Here is a 16,155-nt window from a genome sequence, read left to right as displayed (position 1 = left end):
TGTTAAGATACAACAACCCTCATAGCTAGTTTAGATCGCATTTCGCTCCGTCTTCTCCTTCCCTGGAGAGCAATTCAACGGGTCCTCGCTTCCTATGCTTGATGCTCCAGTAACAAGACAAGATGGGGACCTTGGACCTACGCTTAGCGCTATAGTTAGGGTCTTAAAGTTAGAGCTTTGTCATCCGAAAGAGGCACGATGGGTGCAATGGATGTGCAATGTGGACGAAGAATAAGGTTTTTCCAACTCCTCATCCACCTCGTCGGTGGCGTTAATTAAGCACGACGTGAATCAATTGGTCACTGCTCTTTTGGAGTGGTGAATCTAGTTTTGTCTTTGTGCTTAGAAGGTAGTCTACTTGTAATAGTTTGTTGGTTTCTTCTCCTTTCAGAGAGGTTCGACCAGCTTCGGGACCCTTGTTGGTTTAGTGAGGCCAATCTTCAAAGATCTGTCTAGCTGCATCTAAGGTGATTGTGCATATCCTGTTCCAGTTTGCTTGTTTGTTGCGCTCCTGAAGCGGTGGATCTCGTTTTGTTTATGGGTGCTGCACTCCTGTAGATCCAGTTTTGACCGATGATGATTGGCTAGTCCCGGCCTCTATCAGGATGCATAGGTGTTTTGTGTTCCTGGACTTGGGGCATTGTTCATGTCCTTTCCGGCGTGTTCCTCTCTAGGACAACGTTCTTAACAAATCATGGTCACCGATGGTTTGGAAGTGGCCTTGTAAGGAGATTTGCATCGGTGACTATACTGCCGCTACACCAAGGTTATCCTAGCTCCGGTGTTGTTCCCCAAGAGACCAAAAGGAGCACTAGTGTCTATAAAGGTTTGTTCTACATGCTAGAGAGAACAAAAGGTAGACATCATGTATATTGTTCTCTCTATCTCTGTAGCATCTATCCTGATTGCTAATTATTACACAAAAATTTACCATAGACCCAACAAAATTACGGTACTTCTGGGGAAAATTTACACATGCGTACTTTTGTTTTAATGAAAAGTTTTTCATGGTCAAAGTTTTACAAGTTCTTTTTGTTTTGTTTTATGTGAACTTGTAGGCAGGGGCCAATTTACCGTCCGGGCATCTGGGGCAACTGGGCTCGGCGCGTCCCCCCTGCAGGTAGCATGTGTATTGTTTGCTTTGGCTCTCTAGTACCTGCCATGTTTGCTAATTTATCATAATGCAATTTATTGTTAACCCCAACAAAATTGTGAAGTTACTCTTGGATATGGTGTTTTGGCTCATAGGTCTAGATGCACTTATTATGAAAACTATATTTTAAATCCACTTTAAAATGTTAAAAATTATGAAAAAGAATCTCAGATGTACATCCGGACATTTTATGTTCGCTCAGAAAAGTTTGCAAAGAAAATACAGTTTGTTTCTTGTACCCTATCACCCATCTTCCTTGTACATTCCTTGATCAACGACGAGTAAAGATCCCGGAAAAGATCCAAGGGAATACAATAAACTTTATATTCACGTGTTGAATAATGAGGGGGGTAAAGAAGAAAGCCCGTTTATCTCTCCTTTGCGGACATGCACCTATTCAGATCTTGAAGAAAAGAGAGATAGAAAGAGAGAACGATCAAACTCAAATGTAGAAAGAATAAAAAGATGTTTCATTAAAACCTATTTTGGAGCATAGAAATTTGTCTTTTTTACACGGGCCACATAAAATGTTATTTAATTCTTCGAGACATTTTGTGTACCAACATGGTGTCTAGGTGTACCTCCAGATATATTTTTATAATTTTTTTTTTAAATTTAAACTATAATTTTAGGCAATGGTCGCGTCGATCTACACCTACGTGCCAAAGTGGATATCAGCTTCAGGGGGAAATTTACAAACCCATCGCCTTTCTTTATGAAAACTACGCAATTTTCTCATAGTCAATTTTTCACAAGTTTTGATTTTCTTTTTTTTCTTTTTTATGCGACCTTGTAGAGTCGTGGTCTACAATCTAGATAGACCAGTTTCGATAGACAATGTTAAACTGTCGATAACAACCAGCACCAACAGAAACGGTAAGCAAATTACTGCCTTGTAGTATATATATTAATTGACCCATCAAGTAGGAGTAGGTCGGATAGAACACTGAAGTACGAGTATAGGACTACACATCAATAGGAGTAGCGGTTCACACTGGCGTAGACACACGACGACACCCACATCAGACGTACATACTGCGTACGTGCAACACATGAACACACGCAAGTTTTATTTCATCTTAGTGATTCAGAATCTTGCACACGTAGGAAACCCTTGATAGATCGATCGATCCATTTAGTTAACCCTGCATCACATGAAGAACAAATAGTCAGGAATCGGTCGAGAAAGAAAATAGAGGTGGCTAGCTAAGCATAAGCAATTACTGTAACTTACTTGTTGCAGTCGGTGGACATGCTGATGGGGAAGGGCACGCTGACGCCGCACTTGGCGGGCGCGCCGGCGACGACGCCGAGGTCGACGGACTTGACGCTGCCGGCGAGGCTCTTGAGGCAGCGGCACACCGCCTGGCGATCGGCGCTCGTGCGCGCCATCGCGTTGAGGCTCTTCATGCCGCTGCAGCACCCCTGCGAGAGCGTGGCCGACTTCCCCGTCGCGTACGGGATGCACGGCGCGAGCGACGATCCCACCTGGCCGCACGTCACCGCCGCCGACGCTTCCCCCGCCGCCATCAGCACCACCACAAACGCCGCCAGGGCCAGGAAGGCGGTGGCCTTGCTGCTAGCCGCCATCGATGATCTGACGAGATCGATCTCTCTGCGTTGCTAAGTGAGTGTACTGGCGTACGTTGGTGGAAGAGAGGGGTATAAATAACAGGGAGGTGTGCATGGCGTGCATGATTGGACGATCAGTTTGTTGGCCGTCCACCTGTCCCTGGGAGGTCGTTGGCAGTTGGGATTTTGTACTTTTTAATTAAAGTGAGAGTTCGATCGTCATTGTCATCGTATTTCTCTAGGATCCTTTTGAATTTTCATCACTTTCAAGCTTAATATAAAAGACCCGCAATTCTACTGTGTGTTCTCGAAAAAAAAATCCACTAGCTGTTAGAAAATGGAAAATTTGTATATGGGACCTTCTGCCTGATCCGGTCTTCGAATGTAGTGAACAATTGGTTCCTATCCAATGCATCAGCTTGAGGAAAAATAATGGCTGGCCAGCAATTAACCTCGCCGGGCAAAGGCCACCCGGATGCTTGATGGATCACTTTGGCTTCATTGGAATTGGTCACCGGAATCCGAACAAGATTACCGTAGAGATGGCATCAGGGTACAATTCACTATTCAGGAGTAGGATTTGGAGAAGAGAACTAGTTGGTCGAGCGCCATGTTTGTGCAGGGATAAAGTCCAGAGGAAGAGAAGATGGTAGGGGAGATGACCCGTAGAGGGATGGTGCGATTGGGTGCGTCTTTCGTTTTTTATTGTGCTCGGGCGAATGATTTTACCATAGCACCATCCTTTGGTATCATAATTGTATGACATGTCACTTCATATATGCAGCTTCCACCCGATCTCGACAGGAACGTCGAGAACCTTGTGGGTATGGTGTGGTCTTCAGGATTTTGTCTGGCAGTGTACGTGCATCTTCTGATCATCAAGGAGCTTCATCGGTACTTCATCCTACTTCTTCGTCTCTGGGACGGATGTGGTCTTTTCGACCCGTTCGACGACTTCTCGTCCGCAACCAACAACGTCAGGCCGACTCAGGGAGGAGCGGCGGCGCGCCATCGACACGGTCTGGAGGTTGAAGATGAAGGGCTTCGAATTTCGTTGTAATTTTCGTTTTTCTTAGTCTGCTTTGTACTATTCGATGTTTCTTTTAATATCAGTGTCCTATTCACACAAAAAAAGAGTATAACCATACTGAAAGTTCTACCTAACTAACTCGACCTAACGGTTCGGCACGACACACTCCACAACAAGTGAAGCCATAAACTAGCTGGCCTATATATGTGTGCGCTAACCCTGATCAATACTTCACTGAAACTTCCTCAAAATATCAAAATTCAAGTGAAAATTGGCAGTTAGCATTGAGTTGGTACCAGGTCGAAACATAATTAATTATATGAATTGAACGACAATTTTTACTGTGGCATTTGGTTCAAATTGGAAAGAAAATTTATGTTGACGAAAAGATGAAACTATGCAAAGAAAAAATGTACGGCGAGCTACAACACCTGTGACATTTCTTGCAGAATTGTGCAGTTTCCTGATCAATAGTTTAATTAATCCGGCAGCTAGGACCATGTTATTGTAAAGTAGTAGTTGGCGATACCTTTTCACTAGCGTAGCTAGCACGCCAAGTAGATACCTCATTAATTCGCAAAAAAAAAAGTAGATACCTCATTAATCGGTAGCGGAGTATATATGAATTTTGTTCGTTGTCAGGTCCTATGAATCGTAAGCTTTCCCTACAGAGAATTAAGCCATCTAGTAGGTGTGATATGACACGCCGATTCTTCCCTGCTAAGGCTAAGAGTTAGTAACGACTACAATCAATTTCCAACCGTATTTGTTAGCTCCTTTAATCGGGTCGAGCAACTAAGCTTGTCCTTCCCGTCTGAAGAAAATACAAAGACTTAAAACAAGTTAGTATGACCATATATACATATAACTTCCACTCTAAACTTAGATTAGATGCCTGCCAAGCCACGCGCATAACCTTTCAAAATGTAATCCATCATATTAATCAACCCTTCCATCGACATTGGTAACATACGTTTAAAAGGAACCAATAAAACAATAAGCCCGTAAAAGGACAGAAACGGAGCTGGAGGGCAGACGGCTATCTCGATCAATGGGGAGATTGGCCCATTCTTCTGAAACAAACGAGGGGTGAGACAAGGGGATCCACTCTCTCCGCTGCAGTTTAACTTCATCGGAGAAGCGCTCTCCGCAATCCTGTCTGCGGCTGGGAGAGCGGGTCACATTCAAGGGGTGGTGCCACATCTTATTCCTGGGGGAATATCACACCTTCAGTACGCGGATGATACGTTGATACTGATTCAGAATTCAGAGGAAGATGTTGCAAACCTGAAATTTCTGCTTATGTGCTTCGAAGACATGTCGGGCCTAAAAATCAATTACCACAAGAGTGAGGTTATCGTCATGGGACAACCAGTAGGGTGCCAAAGTCGTATCGCCAACAAGATCAACTGCAAGCTGGGAGCCTTCCCCTTCACCTATTTGGGGCTGCCCATCTCGGATCGGAAACTAACTAGGGAGCAATGGCTCTTTCTGGTAAGGAAACTAGCAGTAAAAATTGAACCCTGGCTGGGAAAACTACTGTCCTCGGGGGGACGGCTAATTCTCTCCAACGCTTGCCTGGACAACTTACCAATGTTCTCCATGGGCTTGTTTCTCCTTTATGATGGAATTCATGCATGGTTTGATACACATAGGTCCAAGTTCTATTCGGAAGGCGTAGGACCAAAACGCAAATACCACATGGTTAACTGGCCCACAGTGTGTAGACCAAAGGAGGTTGGGGGCCTAGGCCTGCTCAACACCAAGAAAATGAACAAAGCCCTCCTCCTTAAATGGGTTTGGAGGCTATATCAAAAAGAATACACCATCTGGGCCAATCTGATCAGGGCTAAGTACCGCGACGCCAACAACATTTTCAGTGGCTCTGGACAAGGGGGCTCGCAGTTCTGGAAGGGCTTACACAAAGTAAAACACCTCTTCAAAGTTGGAGCCAAGCACCTGGTGCAGGATGGGGCCCGCACAAGCTTCTGGCTCGACTGGTGGATAGGCATAAGTCCACTCAAAGACTCGTTCCCATCCCTTTTCGCCATCTGCGACGACGAGGCGATTCCGGTAGCGACTGCCCTTCAAGGGGAAGGACTAGCTATTCGGTTCCGCCGATCTTTCGACCAGGAAAGTACCAGACAATGGAGGGAGCTGTGTGCTTTGGTCGACGAGGTGGAGTTGGTGAAAGGAAAGGATCAGATTAGTTGGCACCTAGAGAACTCCGGCAAATTCTCTGCAAAATCACTATACTTCAAGCTTTCCCAGGGTACGTCGGTGGCGCACTTCAAAGACATGTTGGTGTCTAAGGTGCCCTTGAAAATTAAAATCTTCTCCTGGCAGCTTGCTTTGGATAGACTCCCCTCTAGCCTCTAGATAGCTACTCGTCATGGTCCAGCAATGGGAGGGTGCGCACTTTGCGGTGCACCAGAAGACGCGGCACACATTTTCTTCTCCTGCTCCACTGCAAAGTTCGTTTGGGCAGTGTTGCGCCAGTTACTGGGGTGTAACTGGAGGCCAGCAAACTTCCCACAGTTCCATGCAATTCTCTCTAGTTTCTCGGGCTATACTCGTCATATTCTTTGGGCTCTGTTCCTTGCCCAATCCTGGGCACTGTGGACAACCCGCAATAAGCTAACCATTGAGAGGAAAGTCATTAACCATCCAGCTGACATTATAAACAAAACTGTGATTTTCCTGCAGCTTTGTAGGCCCAAGTTCAAGGGACTGGAAAGGGAAGGGCTAATTTGGATGGAGTGCGAGCTACGGGAGTTGTACGCATCCATGAAGCCAAGAAGCTGAAGTATTGACGCGCCGACAAGGACCAAAGACGATCACACCTCCTGCTCCTCGGCGAGGCGTCTGGCCGTTAACTTTTGATTTCCCTAGTTATCTTAGTGCTTCCTCTTTGGCTAAGCTGTATGCCGCATCATGTACGTCGCTACTATGTTAAAACTCGTGTGTTTTCTCTAGGGCTTTATTAAGTTAAAGTCGGGCAATAAAGTTGCCTTTTATCTAAAAAAAAGGACAGAAACCTCTTTAAAGTGTAGGCTTCATTAATCCTCGTACAATTCCTTTTTTTTAAGTATGAATATGCGTAACTTTGAGAGTGAAAAATTATTCTTACAACTCACAAATATGTTTTACAATATTCTGCATACTTGCTGATATTAGATAAATGCTTTCATCTCAACTCTCTAAATAAGCCAAGAAAAATCGCCTCAATGTTAAGAAGTGTTTGTAGACTCATCTATACTACATAACACAGATAAGCTAACGCAAGAAAAGCATGGAAAATCTAAGCTAAGCGAGCATAAATCTGGCGATGCCACATAAAATCCACTGTCCCCACTGATGATGCTCCGGTGATGGCGCCAGACAATCTTGCTGAGCGTTGTTGTGGAAGCGGTTGGAAAACCCCAAGAGGAAGGTGTGATGAGCACAACATCAAGTTTTCTCTCAGTACGAAACCAAGGTTTAATCGACCAGTAGGAGAAAGGCGTGACTTCTGAAGGTGTTGCTAGCTGACTAGTGGCAGTGCGCACTACCGGCGTCAGCAACAACGTGGAACCTTCACACAACACAACCAAAGTATTTTTCCCCAACTTGAAGTAAGGTTGTCAATCTCACCGATTTGCTGAACACAAAGGATTAGACGTATCGAGTGGAAGAGATGTTTGCAGTAATTAAAGAGAACATGAATTGCAGTAAGTAAACAGAACATGATTGCAGTTGTTGAATTTATCAGTGTAAAGGAAAGGACCGAGGTCTACAGTTCACTAGAGGTGTCTCTCCATAAAGATAAATAGCATGCTGGGTGAACAAATTACAGCTGGGCAATTGACAGAATATCGACCATACATGACAAGATGATTACTATGAGATTTGCTTGTGCATTACAACATAATACATAGACCGTAATCCAACTGCGTCTATGACTAATAATCCACCTTCTGGTTATCGTCCGAACCCCTTTCAGTATTAAGTTGCAAGCAACAGATTATCGCATTAAACAATGTGTGTAAAGTAAACAATAGAATTAATCTTGTATAAAACATTATTTTTTCTCCCTAGTAGCAACAACACATCTATAATCTTAGAAGTTATTGTCACTCAACCAGAAAACTAGAGGCATAAACCTACTATCGAGCATAAATACCTCCTCTTGGAGTCACAAGCATCTACTTGGTCAGAGTATCTACTAGCAACAGAGAGCATGCAAGATCACAAATAACATATGACATGAATATATAATCGATCTCAACATAGTATACAATATTCATCGGATCCCAACAAACACAACATGCAGGATTACATAAGGATGATCTTGATCATATACGGAAGCTCACAAGATCTATACATGAAGCACAAATTGGAGAAGACAGCCATCTAGCTACTACTATGGACCCATAGTCCATGGATGAACTACTCACGCATCACTTCGGAGGCGAGCATGGCGATGTAGATGTCTCCGACGATGATTTACCCCTCCGGCAGGGTGTCGGGAAGAGCTTCAGAACCCCCCGAGATGGGTTCTGTGATGGCGGTCGCGATGGAACTTTTGTGGATGGAGGCTCGGGTATCTAGGGTTTTCCCGAGAAGATGTATAAATAGGCTGATGATTTAGGTCGGTGGGGTGCCTGGGGGCCACACCACCCCTAGGCGCGGGCCACACCCAGGCCGCGCCATGGGTGGTCTGGCCGCCCTGTGGTTCCTCTTCGACCCCCATTTAGACTTCGTCTTCGTTTCGGTAAAATATTGACTTCGGTTTTTGTTTCATCCAATTCCGAGGATATTTCATGTACAAATTTTCTGAAATACAAAAATAGCAGAAAATAGGGAACTGACACTGTGGCATCTTGTTAATAGGTTAGTACCGGAAATCATGTAAAGGTGCAACAAAGTGTAAGAAAAACATATATGAATTGGTGTAAAATAAGCATGGGGCATCAAAAGTATCACCCACCACTCAGTGCTAGAAAATTATTCGATGAAACACAAATTTAGTTTTTCACTAAAATAAGAAATCCTTTTTTGCTAAGTAACAAGAAACTTTTGGATGATGTGACAGTGATTTGTACTTTCCCCGTATGTGGCATGATGGCAGGTTACTGGGCCCATCCAATTGCCCATGTCACTAATTGGACTACTCATGTGTAAGGTGTAGGCATAGATTCAGCATGGTCATTCATCTTTTATATAGAATATAAAATGATGAGTTTTAGCTTTCGGTGTCGTCTCTCAAGAAAACCAGGGTATCTCGGATCCACTGAGTGTGGGCCATTGCGCCCCACACCCTTCCAAGCTAACTCGAAAGGATTGAGGGTGTTAGTTGGAGTGAGCAACTAACCGCCAAGGAGTCTTGGCGGGATTCCTGCAAGCACCGTTGAGCCCCCCTTTCCCTAGGAATGAGTTATCGGCAGTGATGCCCTCCATACGGGCCCAGGGTGGGACACATCAGCCATGAGTCAGCCTTGACCGCTTTGCGCCTAAAGAGGATGTGGCAAGACCAACTGATGCCGTGCCGTATCTACACCCCCCCTTAGCATTTTCCCTGCCATGTTTAAAGTTTTTTTTAGACAAGGTTGTATCCTAGACATTTTTGGATGGTACCTACGCCCAAGCCGGTGGAGGGGGGCCTGCGACCCTAACTTGGCAGGAAAGGAAGTTTCCCCGGGAGCTGAAGGCATGAACGCCTGAAGAGCCAGGCCAAGAGACGGGACTATATGCTGGTGCATCTTCGCCGTATATTGCGTGCCATTCCTTGAAACATGTGGTGTACGGTTATTTTATAATCACCCCAAGGTGTGGGCAGATGGCCATATATTGTTGATACGTCCATTTTGCATCACTATATTATATCATAATTTACTGTTATTCATTGGTATATTTCATATTTAGAGATGATACTTATGTTATTTCACCTATTTTGCATCTTTCATGATTATTGGAGAATCGTTCACCGGAGTCAGGATTCTGCTAGAAAAAGCACCGTCAAAATGCAACATTTCGGAAGATCAATGATGTCTACGCACGCTTCTTTTCCTGTAGACAGTGTTGGGCCTCCAAGAGCAGAGGTTTGTAGAACAGCAGCAAGTTTCCCTTAAGTGAATCACCCAAGGTTTATCGAACTCAGGGAGGTAGAGGTCAAAGATATCCCTCTCAAGCAACCCTGCAATTACGATACAAGAAGTCTCTTGTGTCCCCAACACACCCAATACAATTGTCAGATGTATAGGTGCACTAGTTCGGCGAAGAGATAGTAAAATACAAGTGATATGGATGAATATGAGTGGTAATAACAATCTGAATAAAATATGGCAGCAAGTAAACATGCAGCAGAACAGTAAATAAACGGAGTTTCGATATTCGGAAACAAGGCCTAGGGATCGTACTTTCACTAGTGGACACTCTCAACATTGATCACATAACTGAATAAACAAATACTACTTTCTCTACACTCTCTTGTTGGATGACAAACACCATTCATTGTGTAGGGCTACAAGAGCTCCCTCAAGCCGGAGTTAACAAGCTCCACAACATTCGGTGTTCATATTTAAGTAACCTTAGAGTGCATGATAGACCATTGCAATTTAGACCGAGTACTAACATAGCATACACACCGTCAACAATAGCTATGAAAGGGGGAATAGATCGCATCAATACTATCATAGTAATAGTTAACTTCATAATCTACAAGAGATCACAATCATAGCTTATACCAAGTACTACATGATGCACACACTGTCAACATTACATCATGAAGGAGGAATATACTACTTTAATAACATCACTAGAGTAGCACATAGATGATATTCAACTAGATCACAAAGCTCATGATCACATAAAGATCACATGGGAGAGAGAGATGAACCACATAGCTACGGTACAGCCCTTAGCCTCAGGGGAGAACTACTCCCTCCTCATCATGGGAGACGGCGATGGCGATGAAGATGACGGTGGTGTCGATGGAGATGACTCCGGGGGCAATTCCCCGTCCCGGCAGGGTGCCGGAACAGAGACTTCTGTCCCCCGAATTAGAGTTTCGCGATGGCGGCGGCGTTCCTGGAGTCTTTCTGGAGTTTCGTCAACCGGTGTCGAAGTTTTAGGTCACGAAGGCTTAAATAGGCGAAGAGGCGGAGTCGGAAGAGACCTGGGGCCACCAGACCATAGGGGGCGCCCCCCCTTGGCCCCGCCACCAGGTGGGGTGGGGCCCCCAGGGCTCCCCTCTGGTCCCTCTCTAGCTCTCTGGAAGCTTCCGTGGAAAATAAGATCCTGGGCGTTGATTTCGTCCAATTCCGAGAATATTTCCTTTGTAGGATTTCTGGAACCAAAAACAGCGAGAAAACGAGAACCGGCACTTCGGCATCTCGTTAATAGGTTAGTTCCGGAAAATGCATCAACACGATATAAAGTGTGAACAAAACATGTAGGTATTGTCATAAAACTAGCATGGAACATCAGAAATTATAGATACGTTGGAGACGTATCAATCAACAATTGACGGCAATTACACTGAAGATCTTATTTTTCCAGAAGACGAAGCTAGCCAAAAGGAGGGACTGAGGAGGTCCGCCATGGGCCCCCCCAAAGGCCGGCGCGGTCCCTGCCCTGGCTGCGCCGCCTGGTGGGGAGGGGGCCCACAGCCCCCTTCGGCCGCCTCTCTTTCGCGTACTTCTTCGCCCCGAAAACCTAAGCTCCAGAGAATAATCACGGGGAGTGATGCATGTAGTTGACACGTCCGTTGGGAACCCCAAGAGGAAGGTGTGATGCGCACGTAGCAAGTTTCCCTCATTAAGAAACCAAGGTTTAATCGAACCAGTAGGAGTCAAGAAGCACGTTGAAGGTTGATGGCGGAGGAGTGTAGAGCGGCGCAACACCAGGGATTCCGGCGCCAACGTGGAACCTGCACAACACAATCACAGAACTTTGCCCCAAAGTAATAGTGAGGTTGTCAATCTCACCGGCTTGCTGTAAACAAAGGATTAGATGTATAGTGTGGATGATGATGGTTGTTTGCAAAGAACAGTAAAGAACAATTGCAGTAGATTGTATTTCAGATGTAAAGAATAGGACCGGGGTCCACAGTTCACTAGCGGTGTCTCTCCCATAAGATAGCAGATGTTGGGTGAATAAATTACAGTTGGGCAATTGACAAATAAAGAAGGCATAACAATGCACATACATATATCATGATGAGTACTATGAGATTTAATCGAGGCATTACGACAAAGTACATAGACTGCTATCCAAGCATGCATATATGCCTAAAAGTCCACCTTCGAAGTTATCATCCGAACCCCTCCAGTATTAAGTTGTAAACAACAGACAATTGCATTAAGTATGGTGCGTAATGTAATCAACACAAATATCCTTAGACAAAGCATCGATGTTTTATCCCTAGTGGCAACAACACCTCCACAACCTTAGAACTTTCTGTCACTATCCCAGATTTAATGGAGGTATGAACCCACTATCGAGCATAAATACCCCCTCTTGGAGTCACAAGTATCAATTTGGCCAGAGCCTCTACTAGCAACGGAGAGCATGCAAGAACATAAATAACATATATGATAGATTGATAATCAACTTGACATAGTATTCAATATTCATCGGATCCCAACAAACACAACATGTAGGATTACAAATAGATGATCTTGATCATGATAGGCAGCTGATGTCTACGGGTGCTTCTATTCTTGTAGACAGTGTTGGGCCTCCAAGAGCAGAGGTTTGTAGAACAGCAGCAAGTTTCCCTTAAGTGGATCACCCAAGGTTTATCGAACTCAGGGAGGAAGAGGTCAAAGATATCCCTCTCATGCAACCCCTGCAACCACAAAGCAAGAAGTCTCTTGTGTCCCCAACACACCTAATAGGTGCACTAGTTCGGCGAAGAGATAGTGAAATACAGGTGGTATGAATATATATGACCAGTAGTAACGGCACCAGAAAAGTGCTTTGCTTTCCAGGACTGGTGTGTGGTTGATGGTGGTAATATTGCAGGAAGTATAGATGCAGTAAAACAGTAAAACAGCGATAGCAGTATTTAGGAACAAGGCCTAGGGATCATACTTTCACTAGTGGACACTCTCAACTTTGATCACATAACAAAATAAATAGATAGATTCTAGACTCTACACCCTCTTGTTGGATGATGAACACCACTAACTGTGTAGGATTACACGAACCCTCAATGCCGGAGTTAACAAGCTCCACAATATTCAATGTTCATATTTAAATAACCTTAGAGTGCATGACAGATCAACATAACCAAACCAAGTACTAACATAGCATGCACACTCGTCACCTTCACACTACGAAAGGAGGCATAGATCACATCAATACCATCATAGCAATAGTTAACTTCATAATCTACAAGAGATCACAATCATAGCCTACGCCAAGTACTACACGATGCACACACTCGTCACCATTACACCGTGCAGGAGGAATAAACTACTTTAATAACATCACTAGAGTAGCACACAGATAAATTCTGATACAAAACACATTGCAATCATAAAGAGATATAAATAAGCACTTCACTATACCATTCATGACAGTGAATAAGTATTCTATGAAATATAGCCTAAGAGACCCACACGGTGCACACACTGTCACCTTTACACACGTGGGACAAGGAGTCTCCGGAGATCACATAAGTAAAATCCACTTGACTAGCACAATGACATCTAGATTACAAGCATCATCATATGAATCTCAATCATGTAAGGCAGCTCATGAGATTATTGTATTGAAGCACATAGGAGAGAGATTAACCACATAGCTACCGAGTACAGCCCCGAGCCTCGATGGAGAACTACTCCCTCCTCATGGGAGACAGCAGCGTTGATGGAGATGGCGGTGGTGTCGATGGAGGAGCCTTCCGGGGGCACTTCCCCGTCCCGGCGGCGTGCCGGAACAGAGACTCCTGTCCCCCAGATCTTGGCTTCGCGATGGCAGCGGCTCTGGAAGGTTTCTCGTACCGTGGCTTTTTTTCGTCTCGAAGTTTTAGGTCAGGGACCTTTTTATAGGCGAAGAGGCGGAGTCGGAGAGGCGACGAGGCGGTGACACACTAGGGGGGCGCGAGCCACCCCTAGGCCGCGCCGCCCTGTCATCTAGGGGCCCAGTGGCCCCCCTCTGGCGACTCTTGGGTGTTCTGGAAGCTTCGTGGAAATATAGGATGCTGGGCCTTGATTTCGTCCGATTCCGAGAATATTTCCTTACTAGGATTTCTGGAACCAAAAACAGCGAGAAAACGAGAACTGGCCCTTCGGCATCTCGTCAATAGGTTAGTTCCGGAAAACGCATAATAATGACATAAAGTATGCATAAAACATGTAGATATCATCAATAATGTGGCATGGAACATAAGAAATTATCGATACGTCGGAGACGTATCAGCAGCTCACAAGATCTAACATGATAGCACAATGAGGAGAAGACAACCATCTAGCTACTGCTATGGACCCATAGTCCAGGGGTGAACTACTCACACATTGATCCGGAGGCGATCATGGCGATGAAGAGACCTTCGGGAGATGATTCCCCTCTCCGGCAGGGTGCCGGAGGCGATCTCCTGAATCCCCAGAGATGGGATTGACGGCGGCGTCTCTGGAAGGTTTTCCGTATCGTGGCTCTCGGTACTGGGGGTTTCGCGACGGAGGCTTTAAGTAGGCGGAAGGGCAGAGTCGGGAGAGTCACGGGGGCCCCACACGCTAGGGCCGCGCGGGCCCCCTCTAGGCCGCCCCGCCCTAGTGTGGCGGCGCCCCGTGGCCCCACTTCGTCTCTCCTCCGGTCTTCTGGAAGCTTCGTGGAAAAATAGGCCCCTGGGCGTTGATTTCGTCCAATTCCGAGAATATTTCCTTACTAGGATTTCTGAAACCAAAAACAGCAGAAAACAACGAATCGGCTCTTCGGCATCTCGTCAATAGGTTAGTGCCGGAAAATGCATAATAATGACATATAATGTGTATAAAACATGTGAGTATCATCATAAAAGTAGCATGGAACATAAGAAATTATAGATACGTTTGGGACGTATCAAGCATCGCCAAGCTTAGTTCCTACTCGCCCTCGAGTAGGTAAACGATAACAAAGATAATTTCCGAAGTGACATGCTATCATAATCTTGATCATACTATTGTAAAGCATATGAGATGAATGCAGCGATTCGAAGCAATGATGAAGATAATGAGTAAACTAATGAATCATATAGCAAAGACTTTTCATGAATAATACTTTCAAGATAAGCATCAATAAGACTTGCATAAGAGTTACTCATAAAGCAATAAATTCAAAGTAAAGGCATTGAAGCAACACAAAGGAGGATAAAGTTTCAGCGGTTGCTTTCAACTTCAACATATATATCTCATCGATAATTGTCAACACAAAGTAATATAACAAGTGCAATAAGTAAACATGTAAGAATCAATGCACACAGTTGATACAAGTGTTTGCTTCTAAGATAGAAGGAATAGGCAAACTGACTCAACAATAAAGTAGAAGATAGGCCCTTCGCGAGAGGAAGCATTGATTACTATATTTGTTCTAGAGCTTTTCATTTTGAAAACAAGAAACAATTTTGTCAACGGTAGTAATAAAGCATATGTGTTATGTATAAGACATCTTATAAGTTGCAAGCCTCATGCATAGTATACTAATAGTGCTCGCACCTTGTCCTAATTAGCTTGGATGAACACGGATTATCATTGCATGGCATATGTTTCAACCAAGTGTCACAAAGGGGTACCTCTATGCCGCCTGTACAAAGGTCTAAGGAGAAAGCTCGCATTGGATTTCTCGCTTTTGATTATTCTCAACTTAGACATCCATACCGGGACAACATAGACAACAGATAATGGACTCCTCTTTAATGCATAAGCATTCAACAACAGTTAAAATTCTCATAAGAGATTGAGGATTGATTGTCCACACTGAAACTTGCACCATGAATCATGGCTTTAGTTAGCGGCCCAATGTTCTTCTCTAACAGTATGCATACTCAAACCATTTGATCATGAAAATCGCTCTTACTTCGGACAAGACGAACATGCATAGCAACTCACATGATATTCAACAAAGGTAAAAGAGTTGATGGCGTCCCCGTAAACATGGTTACCGCTCAACAAGCAACTTATTAAGAAATAAGACACATAAGTACATATTCTTCACCACAATAGTTTTTAAGGCTATTTGTCCCATGAGCTATATATTGCAAAGAGAAAGAATAGAAATTTTAAAGGTAGCACTCAAGTAATTTACTTTGGAATGGCGGAGAAATACCATGTGGTAGGTAGGTATGGTGGACACAAATGGCATGGTTATTGGCTCAAGGATTTGGATGCACGAGAAGAATTCCTCTCAATACAAGGCTAGGCTAGCAAGGTTGTTTGAA

The 16,155-nt window shown here is 44.4% G+C and overlaps 1 protein-coding gene across 1 annotated transcript; it reads right to left on the bottom strand.

Moving 5' to 3' along the window:
* Positions 1–2,030: 2,030 nt before the first annotated feature.
* On the bottom strand, positions 2,031–2,781 carry LOC124699312 (probable non-specific lipid-transfer protein 3). The gene is made up of 2 exons (XM_047231633.1): positions 2,388–2,781; positions 2,031–2,298 (listed from the first exon to the last, which is right to left on the bottom strand). The coding sequence occupies exons 1-2, from the start codon at positions 2,741–2,743 to the stop codon at positions 2,289–2,291; spliced, it is 366 nt and encodes a 121-aa protein (XP_047087589.1). The 5' UTR covers positions 2,744–2,781; the 3' UTR covers positions 2,031–2,288.
* Between the last annotated feature and the right edge of the window lie 13,374 nt (positions 2,782–16,155).

Source organism: Lolium rigidum, chromosome 3, assembly GCF_022539505.1.
Source record: "Lolium rigidum isolate FL_2022 chromosome 3, APGP_CSIRO_Lrig_0.1, whole genome shotgun sequence".
NCBI lineage: Eukaryota > Viridiplantae > Streptophyta > Magnoliopsida > Poales > Poaceae > Lolium > Lolium rigidum.
The sequence above is the reverse complement of the archived record's forward strand: the minus strand, read 5'-3'. Positions and strand labels throughout refer to the sequence as shown.

Bases quoted from the DNA above. Each gene is read 5' to 3' on its own strand.
- LOC124699312 (XM_047231633.1), bottom strand. From the start codon at position 2,743: ATGGCGGCTAGCAGCAAGGCCACCGCCTTCCTGGCCCTGGCGGCGTTT.